At 40.4% G+C, this 17,177-nt stretch overlaps 1 protein-coding gene across 1 annotated transcript; it reads right to left on the bottom strand.

Moving 5' to 3' along the window:
* Nucleotides 1-1,758: 1,758 nt before the first annotated feature.
* On the bottom strand, nucleotides 1,759-16,531 carry sall3a (spalt-like transcription factor 3a). The gene is made up of 4 exons (XM_030782033.1): nucleotides 16,450-16,531; nucleotides 3,888-7,025; nucleotides 3,191-3,528; nucleotides 1,759-2,190 (listed from the first exon to the last, which is right to left on the bottom strand). Exons 1-4 carry the CDS (start codon nucleotides 16,529-16,531, stop codon nucleotides 1,759-1,761), a joined length of 3,990 nt encoding a protein of 1,329 aa, XP_030637893.1.
* Nucleotides 16,532-17,177: the final 646 nt, after the last annotated feature.

The following is a 17,177-nucleotide window of genomic DNA, read 5'->3' as shown; positions in this document are numbered from 1 at the left end:
CGGTTCAGTGGTACAGTTTGTTACATGAGGATGTTTTCTGTGTCCTGCAATATCCATACATGCGTCGTACCCAAATAAAATAAAAATGAGGTAGTACACAAGACATACACTGTTAGTTCAAGTTTTACTTCATTTGTACAGGCTCCTCCAACATTGACAAATTGCCACGAAAAGGAATCACGTTACTGCGTTCTCACACTTAATGAATGTAATTCAACTCAAGTGATTCACCTGCGATGATAGCATTGTGCTTTGTAAGAATGTAAGATGCATTAGGGGTTGAAAAGAAAAACAAAGAAAACTTGGTCAATGATGCATTTCATTGCTTGGTTTGTTTGATTCCTCATATACTTCCTTTTTTCGTCAAAAGCCAAAAATAATGTTTATGTACATGTGGACACTAGTATACTCAACAGTTAGAACACCATTACAACAGACAGTACCTGCTCTTTTTTTTTAATTTATTTATTTGACTTTGATTTGATAGAATGTCTGGGTTTCTGGGATCAGCAGTACAAGGTTTTTTTGTTTGTTTTTTTCTGCCCTATCACCAGAATAGCCACCTAAATGACTCACGTCTAAAAAAAAAAAAAAAAAAGAAAAGAAAAAGGAAAAAAAAACAAAAAACAAAAAACAAAAATGAGGGCAAAAGAAGAATAACAAGCGATAGATAGCTCAAACCTGTTATTTATGGTAATTTCACAGACAAAACCTTGCTTCTAAAAAGTGCATCCACAAACATGACAATTTCAAATCACGATGTCCTTTTTTTCCCATGTGTTACAAAATATGCATACCAGTTTTGATATCTCTGTTCTTTACAAAGGTTAAAAGCAGGTTTTGTGAGGGTAGCAGCTTTAGATATCCCAGCTTCCTCCTTGTGTACCATTCCTGTTACACAGTATACATGCAAGATATCCAAATAAAACTTCACAATGTGTCCTCGTTGGTCAGGTGAAGTGACATTTTGTCTTTATTGAAAGAGAGATTCATAGTAGAAGTCTGAAGTTTAGAAAAAAAAGGGTCAATAAAATGTTGGGGCCTTTAAATATATTTTCTTATACCCGCTTTTTTTTGTCAATATTATAAATACTAAAGACACTGGACATTAATATAAGACAATGCCAAGAGACTAAATGTAAAGATTAAAATAGTTCAAACTTCTTTCTCAAGTTTCTACTTCATGGAAAAAAAATATAATATATATTAGGCGAGCACTAAGACAATGAAATTCATTCTCACCTGTCTCACTCTCTTATTTCTCCATAGAATGGAGCAGATGTTAAATAACCAGACAAAGATCAGTCAGACAGAGATCAATCTTTTTCCTTTCATTTTTTCATTTTTTTTTCTTTCTTTTTTTTATCTCTTAGAGGCTTGCCTATAGCAAATTTCATCTTTTTTTCTTTTTTCTTTTCTTTTTTCTTTTTTTTTTCTTTCTTTTTTTCTGTAAAGTAATCCTTAAAAGCAGTCAGACGCACTAATAGTAACCAATAAGTACCATGCAAATCTGGCAAGACAACAGATTCTCAAACATGAGACAAAGATTTCTTCATATGAGCGAAACAGGAGAAATGGGAGGAAGGTAAATACCTCTAACCAATACTGAATACTATAGATCCAAAACCAAACAGAAAAAAAAAACTTCATCTGTACATAATATAGTACATAAGAGATCAAACTGGATTAACAGTTACTTCCCAACACTTAAGTTATTATGTCCTTTTGTATGTAGTTCTTCACCCTGAACGCCTTTCATTAATTGATCCCAATCTCTTTGTTGTCCTCAATGAATCTGGAGAAGGGGCGTCCCACCCCCACCTCTAAACCTGACTTCTCCAGCCCTGTCATGGGGGGGCTGCCACCAGTGCGTGCCCTTTCCATTCCCCCAGACATGCCCCCAAGTGAGGGGATACCTCCCCCACCAAGGCTGACAGGAAGAGGGGGGATGCCTCCATTCTGGATGACGGAGATCTCGTTGTTCTTCATGGCCAGGCCGTTGGTGATAGCCGCAGCGTACTGATTCCAGAAACCCGGGTCTACGTTCATGGCCCGTGCCGCCAGGTCCTTCTGGAACATTTCACTGAACTTCATGGCATCCCCGCCCAGCAGGGCCATGGGGTTCTCCACAGAGAGGCGGCGGCCCCTCCTCGCAGGGGCATTGTTCCACATATGTGTGCCCATATGAACCTGTACAAACAGCAGAGATATTTGAATTAGTGCTTGAATTTCATGCATGTAAGTATGAATTTTCATTGGATTTATACCTTGCGACAAGTAAAAATGCACCTGAAAATGTTACTTTAAAAACCTAAAATAACTGCATGGAATTGTGTGTAAATTTATCACATGGTAATACATTCGTTAGCTTAGAGATTTTTTCACTTTTAAATCACTACATTTTGAGTTGTTGTTGTTGTTTTTTTGGGGGTTTTTTTTTCCTGAACTGACAAGGAAACATATGGTGTTAGTATTAGTGGCAGTATCATAAACATCCTTAATAAATATTTTCTGACATTTTATTAATTAGTGTGACAAGCATCATCTAATGTTTCATCTTATATTTTTCATCTTAATGAATAATTCTCCTATGATGTCAGTGAAGAGACTTGAACTTAATGGAAAACATAGAAAGGATAGTGCATAACATCACTTAATACATATTCAGTATTTCTGAATGCCTTTGAAAGATTTATTAGAAATACGCATTAAATTAAAATTCGGATTCCTCTTTATTATACTAGTGTTCTGGTTGTGTAACATGAAACTGAACAATGTAATTTGTAGCAGTACATATCATTTTACATGCTATATTACATTTTCTAATTATAACACGCTTAACAATTCCGAACTTAATATATTTGGGGGAACATGTGAATATCATAAACGTGAATGTATAACATTTATAACTGAAAAGTGACTGAAAACTGCATTTTGAGCATATTTGTAAGCATCATCTAACTATAGAGTTTACTACTGGAATTACAGAACAAATAGATTGCAAGAGCCTGTGGTTACTGGCTCTACATTTGAATGAGGAAATTTAAGCAGATCATTTTTAAATATATCATTTTGACTAACCACATTAACTTCTGTTCATGTAGTTTTCCGTGGCCAGAACGTGTATCAACATTTTTTAAAAAATGACACTAAAGTAGTGGTTAATGGGAAAAAGAGAAGCTTGCCATACCTTAAGGTTGCCCTTAGTTGTGAAGGCTCTGCCACAGATGGAGCAGGCAAAGGGTTTTTCTCCAGTGTGAGTGCGTTCGTGGATCTGCAGGGCACTGGCTGACGAGAAGTTTTTCCCACATGAGTGGCAGTTGTGCTGTTTGGGGGTCCGGCGGGGTGGTGGCGGTGCCAGCATGGGAGCGAGGTTGGGGCTCATTGTTGTCTGCGGGGCAACAGGAGGCACCTGCATGCCCATGGACAAGTGGGGGCCTTCATTCAGAGAAACTGGCTTGCTGTGCCCATTCATCTCAAGTTTGATCATACTGGGTGCTGTGGTTACCATACTGGGAGTGTTTAAACCTAGAAATAAAGCAAAGGGAACAAAAGATCTTTTTAGATGTGCAATTTTGAACACCAAAGGCAAAATATATTGAGCGTACTAAACAGACCAATGTTCTAAAAAGAATTAAAGGCATAATCATATATTGCTTTCATTGTCTACTAACCTTTTTATTGCATTTAATTTGGTCTTTTAGCGTTTATTCTGAGCTTAAAATGCAGGGAGACGTGCAAATAAATATACAACTGCCTGGAAATGCTTTTTTTTTAAAGCTATATATATATGTATATATAGCTATTATAAAAAACACATTACATTAGATATCTGGGTTTTTTTTTAAGAGAAAATATAAAAAAGAATGTGAACTCCCATGAAGTACCTCTTTCTCTACTCAAGAACAGCATACTGAACTGGTTCTCCTCCTTGATGAAGGGCCTGCAGGGCTGAGCTGCTGTGAGGTCCAGAGCCCCGGTGCTTTCTGCAGGAGCAGAGCCTGGAGAGGGGGTCTCTGATTTCTCTGACTTCACTGTAGCTGGCACAGTGATGGAGTCCTGTCCCTCTTCTACAGCAGTGTTGCTGTTGTTAGCCTGGCCTGGGGACTTAGACTGATGGCTCTCAGCCTGACTTTGGACAGGAGAAAGAGCTTGCATTGAGCCTGACGACTCAGACAGGGCCGGACTCCCAATGCTGTGGTTCTCGAGATCACCCATAGCTGATGATGAATCGTTGGTGAACAATTCACCTTCTCCACTGATTCCACCTCCATTTTCAGTAGATTTTACACCCAAAGACCTTGTCATGTTCACTGTGGAATCAATCATCTTCATCTGGTTTTCCAGGGCAGCTATGCTAGAGATGACAGAGGTTGGAGGAGAACTGCTGGGAGACAGAAGTAGGGTTTTGGATGCCTCCATCTCTCCTTCTTTTAAATCTGCCTCATCCTCCATGGCCTGCTCCATTTCATCTATCAGCTCATCATCATAGTTGCTCATGGTGTCTAAGCTTTTCTCATCAAAACAGAGGTCTGTATCCATGTCCTGAAACCCCTCAGGCAGAGGTGTGTTGGGAATTTGGCCTCCCATGTGCATGCGTATGTGCTGTTGCAGTACCACAGCATTAGTAAACTTCTTCTGGCATATGGGACAGGAGTGCTGCACCCGAAGAGGGGGTTTGGACCTATGAACCCCAAAGTGCGTTTTCAAATTGCCCTTAGTAGTGAAAGCACGGCCACATATTTTGCATTTGAAGGGCCTCTCCCCTGTGTGGATACGGTAATGCATCTTGAGGGCACTCTGACAGCTAAGCACACGATGGCAAATGACACACTGGTTGGGGTCTGTCATCTTCTTATCAATGTTCTCCACCAGCTGCTGCAGCTTTGAGGTCTCTGATGTTTGCATAGAGTCCAGGAGTCCACCGAAGGGGAACTTTGCCTTGAACTGTTCTGAGATCAGAGGGAGCGCAGAATGAGAGTTGGAGGAAGGAACGGTTACTGTGTCTGTGGACTGTGTAGTGGTCGTGGTTGTCGTGGATACCATGGTTGTCATGGGCATTTGAGTTACAGTGGTGGAGGTGGTGCTGCTTTCTCCTGGTCTAGAGGTGCAGTTGGGTGGCAGGTGGACCCCCTCTGGTTTTAGAACAGGTGGCACATCACTCCCCATATTAGGCTGTGGTGACTCTGATGTAAGCGCTGTGATGGCCTCAGTGTTGAGAAGATTAGGTGAGAGAGATGCACACTCACTTGATGGTGGTGATGGCCTTTGAGGTGATCTGCTTAAGGGTGTGAGGCTAGGGGAATCACCAAAGCCCCCTATCATGCTGGGCAAAGTTGGGGGAAGCTGCAGTCCCACTGAGGTAGGGACAGTGGGTAAAACCGGCTTGCTGTCTAGCCACGTGGTAACAGGCTTTTCTGGGGGTAGAGACATGCCATAGGGAATACCTGAGCTGGTAGGCACATTGTCCAGGTACTCAGGGACGGGGTAAGGGTTCATTTGAATGTGAGGGTACTTCTCTTTGTGTCTCTGGAAATGTACCTTCAGGTTCCCCTTTGTGGAGAAGCGGTTGCCACAGATGTTACATTTGAAGGGCCTCTCACCAGTATGAGAGCGCAGGTGGATTTGGAGGGCACTGTCACTGCCAAAAACCTTGGCGCAGAACCTGCATTTATGCTTGAAGAAAGGGTCCTCAGAGCTAGGCTTGGTGTCAAACACAGAGACATTCGGAGGCTTCCCTTTACGATGCTTCATAAGGGCAGAGAGGGGGTCAAGAGCATTGGCTGTTGCTGCGATACTTGCTAGTGGGTTAGGGAAAATGACACTGCTGGATGAACTGTGAGATATCAGCGGCAGACCAGAGGGGGAGCTCAGCAGGCTGCTGTGGCTCAGGGCTGGGGGGCTGGTGGTGTTCCGGGGCAGGGCCACACTGCTGCTGACACCACTTACAGTTCCAGTGCTGCTGCTGCTACTGCTGCTGCTGCTGCTGCTGATTGTGTTTGGAGCTGAACACGGTGGCAGCAGAGAGGAAATTGCACTGGAGCTACTTGGTGGGTATGAGGAGCTGATTGTGGAGCTGTTCCCACTCATCCCACTGTTGGGCATCTGGCCTCCTGTCTGTGACACATGGGCGTGGGGCCCTTCTATAGTTGAGGATGAGATGGGGCCTTGGCTGTTTTTAGTAGCGGGTAACCTGACAGGCAGCTGGTGGACGGGTGGTGTGATAAAACTATGCAGCTGTAGCTGGCTGGGCACTGCAGGCACGCAGGAAGACGAAGCTGTCTGGGAGCTGGCGCTGTGATGGGGGTGATGGTTGAGAGCGGGCTGTGTCGTAGGCTGCCTGTTCATCAGTGCCACCTGACTGCGGATCTGCTCAATCAGCTGAAGCTGATGAATCTGTTGTTGCTGTAGGGCCATCAGCTGGTCCAAAATCATGGGAATGGCCATGGTGGACACTCCTCCAGCAACTGCCCCGCGAAAACTCTGTGAGAACTGAGCTACAGCTACACGGGTGCCTTGCAGAGTCTCCAGGGTGACGTTGGTATTAGGCATGCTGTAGCCTGGCCCTGAGGGTTGAACAGCATCATCAAGCTGAGGTAGGGCGGCGTCTGGCTCAGGTGAGGCATCTTGGTCCTCCGGTTCCATGGGTTTGTCAGGAGACAACTCCACTTCCATGGGCTCATCTTCCTTGTCCAGGGCAGCAGCCCTCTCCAAAGTCATCTCAGCTCCTTCATCACCCTCTGCTGGTGTGTGGCTACCCTCCCCTGCGTCCTCACTATCTGCTGGTTCACTGGCACAACTGGGCACAGGAGAGGGCTCAGTTGGGTAATCCTGCTCTGGATCCGGAGTGGCTTCGTTCTCATTTACAATGAGCACAAGAGGGTTCTTGGTGCAGCTCTTCAGATGCTCACAGAAATCAGACCACTTAAAGAACTCAGCACAGCACTTTTCACAAACATGAGTCTCCTCACTGCCACTACGGCTCTCGTTGCCACTGTCCCCATCGTCCAGGGCTTCACCTGAGACTGCGATGGAGAATGGTAAAGAATTAGGGGGGAGAGAGAGGGGAAAAATGGAATAAATGAATAATAATTCAAAGACATTCAACACATTTTCTGCACAACAGCTCTGCAAAGATTTAGCCTTTATTTATTTTTTTCTTTTAACCACAGCTGAAATCAATAGTCTTCTTCTTCTTTTTTTTTTTTCTATTTTGCGCAAATTGCCCCAGTTCGCCAATTCTCTAGACCCAGTTTAGTGCATTCTACCCCTCTCTATATAGCTAGCTAATAATTTTCTTTGTGCAATCCATCAAATTATGAAGCCCTATCAATTGTGGATACTGCCGCTTAATGAAATTCCATAGAAGCTATTGATTTCCAATATTTTCATACAATTCACAGCTGCTTCGCCTGTTGAGTACAAATCAGGCCTTTGATGGCCCCATTAGGATTCCCCTCTGCTATCAAGCCTTTCATTTCCACCTGAATTTAAAATGCCTGGGCTTCTTCATTTAGCATTGCTGAAGTAATGTATAGCCTCTGCATTTCAACCAGATTTAACCGTTTACAAATTCAGCTTACCATCCTGTGCAATTCTATTATGAGTTGTCTCAGACTTAAAGCTCTGTAAATTCATTTATACTGCAAGAGCATGCCCTGCATACTTGTTAAAAGAGAAAAAAAAAGAGAAATTTGAAATGCAATCACACAAATTATTACCAAAAAAAAGGAAAAAAGAAAAAAAAAAGACAAATAGCATGTAGCTTAAGCATGCTGCTCGTGGTATGTGTTATATATCAGTAAAGGTTATTTTCTTGTTACATATCCCATCTTTTTCTCTCTCTTTCTTTCTTTTACTCTTTCATTCTTAGTTTCTTTCTTTCATCCTGTAACTCTCAGCTCTCTTTCCTCCACAAAACAAGACTCAACAAATTACATGCTTGTGCCATAGCAGCAATGTCTTTGATTAGTTACATATGCTTAATCACAGTTGTGAGAAGCCACTTCCTGTTCCGCGTCTTGCCATCATTTGCCAACAGAGAGGGCAAGTTCCCTGAAAACAGTTCTAATTCACACCTGATCAAACCGTGAAAACCAGCCTCCACATGCACTTTATCACATGTTAAAATGAGTCTGTGGCCAGACACGTGTGTGTGTGATCGGGGGTTTGTGCATGTATGTGTGTGTTGGCTGCTGTGTGTTATGCAAGCCTGCTACTTTCTGACATGGCAAGCAGAACGACTGCTTTGCTTCAGAGACTCTACCGACTGTGCCTTGACACTAGCAAAACGTAATTAGACCAGTGCAAATGTATAGAATTTTCTTCCCTTGCCCCTGTAGCAGACAAGAACAGCTTGCTCAAATAGACTGACAGGCTGAAACGAGAGTTGATTAATCCAGCGAGAAAGCATGTTTGGAGATCCTGAGATGTAACATTATGACTAAACTACCTGTGGCACTTCATTCAAATTTTATAAGGTTGTTCTGATCATGTTCTGATTAATGATTCCCATGTCCTGTGTATCAGTTAAATCTTTTTAAAATAAGAAGTGAATAAACCTCAAATTGAGAAAATATTCACGTATGAACAACTTTAATTTGCATTCAAAGAATGCGAAATGTTTTGTGAAATACGCATTTTACTCAAACAGAACAAAAGTAAACGCTCCCATGGATCATTTCATACGGTACAGCTGCCTAAGCAAAAAGTCTGAATTACATCAAATAACATTTCTAAAAAAAAATTCTCTGCACATCAGAGCCATTCATGTTGAATTTTTTCACAATGACGCTGTGAGAGACTGTGAGGTGTACACTGTTCTATCTCCACAATAGTCATGTCAGAGGAGACAAAATGCATCAGACTGCCTATTTCAGAGCCTTCACATAACCTGTTTCGTCTTTCAAATGAGTCATTAGTGAAGGAATTCATCACTGTTGCTGTAATTTCTCGCCAAAGGGGCGACTGTGCCATCAGGGTCCGATTTCTTTAACTTAATTAATAATCAACAGAAAGGCTTTTGGTAGAGCTAGCGGTGCATCCAGGACACCCATGGGGCCAGACTGACGCCAGTGGCAAGCTTTATTTGATTTCTTTTTTCCTCTGGACAAAGTGTGACACACACACACACACACACACACACACACACACACACACACGTGAGCTCATACATGTAAATAAACATACATACACACACCTTTTCATACGCATGTACATTAACACACAGCGAAAAAAAATGTACACAGCGCTATATTGATTCTACAAAAACAGTTACATTTACAGGGCCAAAAGAAAAAAAAAAGAAGTTTTGCCACGCATTTTACATGAAATAACAATTTACACGTAGTAAATGCATAATACCTATTGTAGAATTGTTTTTTCTTTTCTTTTTTTTTTTTCTTTTACGAAAACAATATAATACAAAACAAATTTGAACAGAGCAAAAAAAAAAAACATATGGGCAAAATTCTTCTTTGCCGATCAACCAACAGAAGGGCTCATTTACATAACTGGAGAGTGACAGGTCAAGCTTTCTTTGCAGTGACTGTTTGAGTAGCACAATCATTAACAAAGAATTAATATCATTTGCCTTCTTTCCTCCTCTGCATATTTAACATCTCATATCATTCAAAAATACGGTTCATCCTTTTTGCCAGTACTTTTTCATCGAAGGATTGCTCAACACAGCTGACGTCAGACAAGTAGTAAATTTATAGTAAAAGATAATAAACCTTCTTCTCTGTATTTTACTGCACTCTTAGATTGGCCTTTCTCAAATCAACTGTCACAGTAAATGGATTTCAGGGGAATATTTAACATTTCCAAATTTGAGCAATTAAACATCTGTACATTGGATGTATTAAGAGATATACAGGTGTGTAAAAAAAAAAAAAAGTTGCACCCTCGGTTCATGCAACCTTTATTTACTCATCATTGACTCAACCAGACTGGTGAATTTCTTGCAAAAATACATTTTTTTTTTCAAACAAAACTATTTTATTACTTTCAGTTAAAAGAATAAAACATGCAATAAATGTAGAATTCAAACTTAAGAATATACTGTAGAGTGTTGAAGATTTTCAAATTTATCATTCAAATTTCACTTATCTTTTTCTTTATCTGTATATTCTTACATATTATTTAGAAATAAATGAAAAATTCTAAGATGGCGAGTCCCGTGTGTATGTGCGCATGCACGCGGTTGTGTGTGTGTGTGTGTGTGTATTTATGTGTGTGTCCGTGTATACCAGACAGAGAGTGTGCAAAAGAGAAAGAGCTGTATTGATTCACCTATAGCATGAGAAAGGAAGGCATTAAAAAATCCAATGTGTTTTTCATTCCTTTAAGAGTCTTCCTTTACTCAAATGCAAATATGAACCTCAACGGAATCAATAGAGGGATTGTAGACTTTGAATCATTGTATCCACTATCTTGGTGAGCCATCTTTGGCATGCTAACTGAACCCCACTAATCTGACACATAATATCAGATAAAGAATTCATGCTCTGAACTGATTCTGAGCAAGCCGCAGAATTTTGTATTGAGCAAGTATCAAGCAATTCTTAACTATTTGCTCAAACACAAAAAACACGCTTATTCATATACATTCACACACACACGCGCGCGCGTGCGCATGTACACACACACACACACACACACATCAGAACAGAAACACACACAATATGACTAACCTTGTTACAAATGCACAAATCAACACAGCTACATAGGTGGGCAGGACTGTTTATAATGTGGTGAGGGCTGTGTTTTAAATGACACAAGACAACGGGACAACGCTGACATTTTTGTTTCATATTTCTTGAGACAAGAGTGGCAAATCACTGTATTGCTCCGCTGACAAAAGCCACTGACCGGATTGAAAATGCTTCAGCAGCACTTTAAGTTGTCTCAGTTTAAGAATTGCTTATCACCTCTGGATGAAGGGCAAACTCATTTTAACGCTGTGTAACAACAACATGTTTGTAACACCGCGTGCAATTTTTTTTTTTCTCTTTTTTAAACTGTGCCACATGGCAACCTAGTATGCATCCTGCCTCTATGTCTTTAACTTGCACAATTTGTGTACTAAACCATCCCAGCCCACCTTGCCCTCCTGTTTCTTTCAGAAACATACTTTTAAGTGTTTAAGAGAGTTTGGAATCTCTCAAATTGAGATGAATCGCCATAGGTTCAGCCCAAGCTGAGAGAATGGGGGAGGCAAATAAGGATGCCTGCTGGGTTTAACAATGTTGAGAAATTCCTGTGCGAATGACACTTTTTTTCCATTGCGTCTCTCTCTCTCTCTCTCTCTCTCTCTCTCTCTTTTCTTAAGGCTCCCAATGCTCTTTCCTCTGTTGTTTTTATTGACCCATTTCTCTCTCTCTCTCTCTCTCTCTCCCCCCCCCCCCCTTCAATTTCTCAGAGAATGGCACTAGGTAAGGATCATGAAGAAGACATCATCCCCGCACAGAGATGGTAGAGACTGGGGAGTGGTGTGGAAGCGGAGCTGTACACCTGCGGAACAGCGTCCAAGCTAGTGTTCCCAGGCCCTGTACCCTCAGGCAGAGTGGTACAGTAACCGTGCTATATGCTTCAAAACAGAGAGCTCTTTGTCACCCCCATGCAGATGTGACGCAGCCAAAACATTAACGATTTGTTTACGCAGGCCTTGCGATACAGTCGCTCAATGACAGCACTTTGTCCTAAAGAAGGCTGCAGCACATCATGTTGGCAGGCCATTCTTAATTGGGGCATCATATTTATGAGTGTTCTCAGAACCAAACTGTAATTACAAGACAGCTATATTTGCCTGTAAAAAACGAGCTCCTTTTTGTGAAACATCTTTGGCAAATCTATGTGGGTGGTCCAGAGACCTCAACCAAATGGTGAGAGTGGATTAAAACAAAAGCCAAACAAAGCTTCCCTGAGGAGGGATAGAGGAGCAGCCATGCTGTCACTGTTCATTCTAGAGCTTTCTAACAGCTTGTTTTCTTTTTTTCTTCTCTTAAATCACTCATTCTTGCCTGCTTTTACCTCATATCTCTTTCTCAGTGTTTTAGTCTGTCTTGTGAAACCCTATTATTCAGTAACAGAAATAGTATGTGACCTTAATAGTACAGGTAGATAGAGGGGGATTTAAAATTAAACTTTCTGTTTAACAAAATTAACAAGTACATGAGATTTATTCAGGGGAAAATATCTTTGTCTTAGGGTGTCCAGAATGAAAAGGAACAATTTGACAGTTTGGGCCTTTAAAATATTGATACTACAAAGAAGCCGCAGTCTTTGCCTTATTAATGTAAGAAATTTTTCTCCCAATTTGGTATTAGACATAAAAGAGAGCTTTTTTTATACATGGTTATCTCCTCTCTAAACTTTGTGTGGGTGTGAGTGAATGTGTGTGTTGGTTCCAAGCAGATAGAGCAAGCAAGAGAGAGAGAGAGAGAGAGAGAGAGAGAGAAAGAAAAACTACAAAAACTACAAGAGTAAAACTGTTCATAAGAGAAAGCACACGTGTGTGTGTGTGTGTGTGTGTGTGTGTGTGTGTGTGTGTGTGTGTGTGTGTGTGTGTGTGTGTGTGTGTGCGCGTATGTGCGTGCATGTGTGTGTGTGTGTGTTTTAGTTCTACACAGACCCCCCTCGGCACTAGGGAGGGGCTCATGGGGACTAGATTCAGAGGAAGCAGCGGTAAGATGAAAGACACTCAGTGTTAACACTTTCTAGGACGTCGCTAAGCTGCACTGCCAAGGTCAATGGCACAGATGTACTAATTGTATTATAAGCTTGACATCCATCGGCCGCCCCTGGCAGAGAAGTATAAGGAAAGGTTAAATCAACGAGCAATATCAAAGCACTTCTAACCAGACACCCTCAGGGTCCAGTCAGGGAGGTGTCCTAGGGTGACAGGGAGCAGAGGAGGGAGGCAAATCTGAAGCAAGAAACTGCATCCGTTTCCACCTTTTCAGGGATTCCACGTAAAAGAAACTTAACAGATGACATTTCGCAACAGTGTAAACTCCATACAAAATATACTGACAATCAAAAAACCCTCTTTTTGAATACGAGTAGTGAACAAGCACGCAAAGAGAAACGTGGGTAAAAAAGAAGCATGGTCAGCTGATGCAGCAGTGAATTTTAATGCTCTGACGTAAGCCGCAGATGTAGGTACCAAATAAAAGTGAAATACATATCAAAGGTAGAATATTCTCCCTGGAACACATTCAGTGTCAAACTGCATGATGCCCTCAAAGCTTACTAACAGTCACCTGGTCCATCTGAAATGGCATTTAGGCCTCAGTCTATCACGAATTCACACTGAACTGTACAGATTTCAGCAACATGCCACGTCTTTAGGTTACCGCTTCAGTGAATCAATACTGGTGTTCCATGATCACTATGTTGCACCACTGTGTTAAGGATACACATATTGCTGATGTAAGACCATTTAAGTCATGATGCAAGAAAATATCTGTGAAGGACACACTGCTGTGTCTGCTATAAACCTTTAATGATGGGCTCACAGACAACAGTGCATCAAGACGCGAATGTGGTTGAAACAGCGATGTAACAGTGAAATTTCAATGTGTTCACTTCAACTGAAATGGATCTTTCTTTCTGCTGACTCGTGTACGTGTGGGAGCGTGTGTGTGTGTGTGCGTGTGTGTGTGTGTGTGTCTGTCTGTCTCTTGGTCTGTCTGTCTGTCTATCTGACTGACTGAATCTTTTTACTTGTAGTTCCCTGACCTATGTCTCTGAGGGATTAATGAATGTTTTCTGGACTATAAAATATGTGATGAAATTGCAAAATATTCATGGTTCTCTTTCTTTATAAACAAGAAAGCCCTGTGGTGGTTTGGCAGTTATTTGATGAGCAAGGTCCCTCTTCAGTGGTTAAAAAAAAAATCACATATAAAGAAAATATTTTCTCTACCCTCTAAACAAACCTCTTCAAATCAACATAATATGGTGATGTTTTCCACCAATATGAAAAGATGACCTGAGATTTTACTCAAAGAACACCACTACAGGTAATGTCATAATCAGTGGAACTCTCTAGACCTCTCATTTTACAAAATTTACACACAAAATAGCACAGCGATGGGCGCTGTTTCTGCTGCAACACTGTCTGAGTCTTGACATCGCTGCTTCGGTAGTTCATCAATTTAAATAAATATGTGGTTTAGAACATAGAGTAAAGAGAAATGTGATGTTAAAGGTATCATTTGGACAAAATGACAATGGAACACCAAACTTGACTGAAATAATGAGTTTAGTTTGAGCTTATATTCTAATTTGCAAAATGTGATCAAAATCTGTCATGAAAAAAAAAAAAACAGAAAACGGTGGAAGTGTAATTTCCTGATATATGTTTTGTAAATCAGAGGAAAATGCTCGAGTTAAACATGACTGTCTCAAAGCATCGCGTGAGTTGTTAAGAATATCACAGATTATTGTGTTACATCTGTGATGAATGAATAAACAACATAAATCATTTTTCACACAAAATTTAAAACATATAGGAAATATAAGCAAAATGGAGTAGAGAGAGTGAAAAGATAGTTTCACTTGTTAAAATGATTCCTTGGCTACCCCTTTACATCAGCGTTCTGTCACTGACACAATAGGGAGTATTGAGCTTGTAACAGGCTAATAGTCGACACCTATAATTTGTATTATTTTATAATATATCCTGTATGTTGGCAAGCTGACCTTTTATAAAAATTAATATATTTCAAAACTTACAAATAAACAGTTACAGCAGGCAGATTAAAATCTAAATTGAGAGAAATATCTAACAAATACCTTCTTTTTTTCGTTTCTTTGTTTTTGTTGTTTTTTTTTTCTTGTTTTCTTTTTTTAACTTTTAGATTGACTTACTGAAATTCATAATTCATATTTCAGTTATTTTAAAATGGCAGTGACTAAGTCTAATTAAGGTTAAAAACTCAAGTCATGGTTGACAGCGTAGGATGCATCCTGCTATACAATGACTAGCCAGTTTTGGCAACAAATGCGATCTGATGTAATCTAATATTTTAATTTTTTCATATTCAGTTTCACTGTCTATTATTTCATATGGGGAGATGCAAGCACCAAACTATATAACAATTTGGAATATTGGACTTTTACATAGATTTCCAACATAGCGTATAGACAATCTCACTCACGGCGAATGAGCCTCTTTTTTTTTTTTTTTTTGCAGTTCGGGGTCGCGATTGGAAACAAGTGAAGTGTGAAAAATACCTAATACTGATGTAAACAAAAAACATTTCCATGACAAAAACATGATTTGCACTTAATCTACACAAGGATATGCAATCGTTTCTTTTATGAGTAACACAATGGACATCTGTGGTGGGACAACGAATGCTCCAGCTCGAGAGAGAGAGAGAGTATTTTCCACGTAGTTCACAATAAATTGCGCGTGATTTTGCTCACTTAAAGTATCTGTATAATTTATCTAAAAAGACGGTGAGTGGGTGTACGTGAATTTCCACTATAAATGCCATATATATGTTTCGGTCAATAGGTCTGGTATGTCAACAGACCCTTGTATCTTTTATTACACCGACAGAGAGTTTCTGTTATTTTGCACTTTTTAGACGTACATTTTCTCCAAAATAATTTAAGAAAATAGTGTGTAAGAGAGACTAAAGTGAGAAATAGCGCTAGTGCAGTTGATGTGTGGCTCGCATCAAGGTTAAATGTCTCGTAAACAAATACCCCAGATACGACTTAATGTAGATACGACTTTCTGAACCTAAGATTGGTTTATTCAATTAACTTACTCGCCGTAAACTCACAACATTTTGTGTATTTGCGTTGATAAAAATATTAAATGTAACAACTCGGTTGTGCTACTTATCCAAAACAAACATCTGTTTTACCTCACTTCCCTATGATCTATCTCACAAAAACTGAGACACATAAGTAACAAAGTGGACTAATTTTCTCTAACTTTAATTCTCATTTTATCCAAAACAACCTTTGTTTATTTTAAGGCTGGCAAGCTTTTACTGTTTAGCCTGATCTGCATATTCAAACACTGATCATTACGAGATTAAATGCTACTGTGAACCGTTGTTTCTTTGTTTTTCATGTTAGGAAAGAAAGTGCGACTTGTTCCATTCTTTTTACGTAAGAAAATATCAAACTGATGTGTTGAATGCTCAACAACCTAAACTACGCCTAAGTTTCAAAGTGCTCTCTCTCTGTTTTTCTCAAGTCTGAGAGACGTAATCAGTCTCATTCACTGTTATACATATTGCAATTACAGATTCATTGAAGCCTGTATTTCATAGAATTAGACATTGAACAGCTGTTCTGAGAGGTGACTTTTTGAAAGAAAATCTAGTTATTGAGTTGAATAGATTTAATCTCATACATTCCGCTAACCAATCTTATACCAAAGTGTCCTATTATGACAAGAAAAGATATAAACAGACTTACCATTTTGGGAAACTACTCCCGCGAGTGAGGGCTCCTCGTCCGACTTGAGATGCTGAGGCTTCGCTTGCTTGCGACGGGACATGCTGTTTGTGCGCTGCGAGTTGTTCCTGCTTTTTGCAGATACATCAGCAGCGAGCGAATGAAAAAAAAATGTTCACAAATAGTCGAGTTGCAAAATTACGGAAATTAGCTGGTGTTTCTGTTGTGTGGATTGCGCATGTCGGTTTATAATTATGATAGTGAATAATGCATTGCGATTAATAGTGCCGTGTGAGGGGGATTGGCTGAAGTCCAGCGGACACACTGGATATGGTAATGAGGGACGGACTTAGCAATTAGCTGCTTCACCCTCAAACTAGCTGTCTCTGTGTTCGCTAGCCACCTCTTCCACCAGCACGCCAAATACCGCTTATTACGCTCTGCTCTCAGGGGGGTCCACACTCGAGGAAGGTCAGCCTCTCTCCTTTTCTCCGAGGTTTTTACCTCACGAGTGCTGGAAATTCATTGATGCCTTGATTTTCTTTGTCGTATCCCATACTTCAACCATCGTCTCATCTATTTCCAACAGCTGATGAAAAGATTGAAATAATTTACATTTGACGCGCTCATACTTTTCCATCTATTTTTTGTTTGTTTGTTGGTTTGTTTCTTACTGTGGAGAACTTTTGTCCCCTCGAAGGATTGTTCGCTCTTTCTCTCTCGCTCTCCTTCGCTCTCTCTCTCTGTGT

Source organism: Chanos chanos, chromosome 8 (assembly GCF_902362185.1).
Source record: "Chanos chanos chromosome 8, fChaCha1.1, whole genome shotgun sequence".
Classification (NCBI taxonomy): domain Eukaryota; kingdom Metazoa; phylum Chordata; class Actinopteri; order Gonorynchiformes; family Chanidae; genus Chanos; species Chanos chanos.
The sequence above is the reverse complement of the archived record's forward strand: the minus strand, read 5'-3'. Positions and strand labels throughout refer to the sequence as shown.

Bases quoted from the DNA above. Each gene is read 5' to 3' on its own strand.
- sall3a (XM_030782033.1), bottom strand. From the start codon at position 16,531: ATGTCCCGTCGCAAGCAAGCGAAGCCTCAGCATCTCAAGTCGGACGAG. The intron at 3,529-3,887 runs GTACTTCATGGG...CTTTATTTCTAG, and splicing joins GTTCTTGAGTAGAGAAAGAG to GTTTAAACACTCCCAGTATG. The intron at 2,191-3,190 runs GTATGGCAAGCT...CTGTTTGTACAG, and splicing joins CAACTAAGGGCAACCTTAAG to GTTCATATGGGCACACATAT.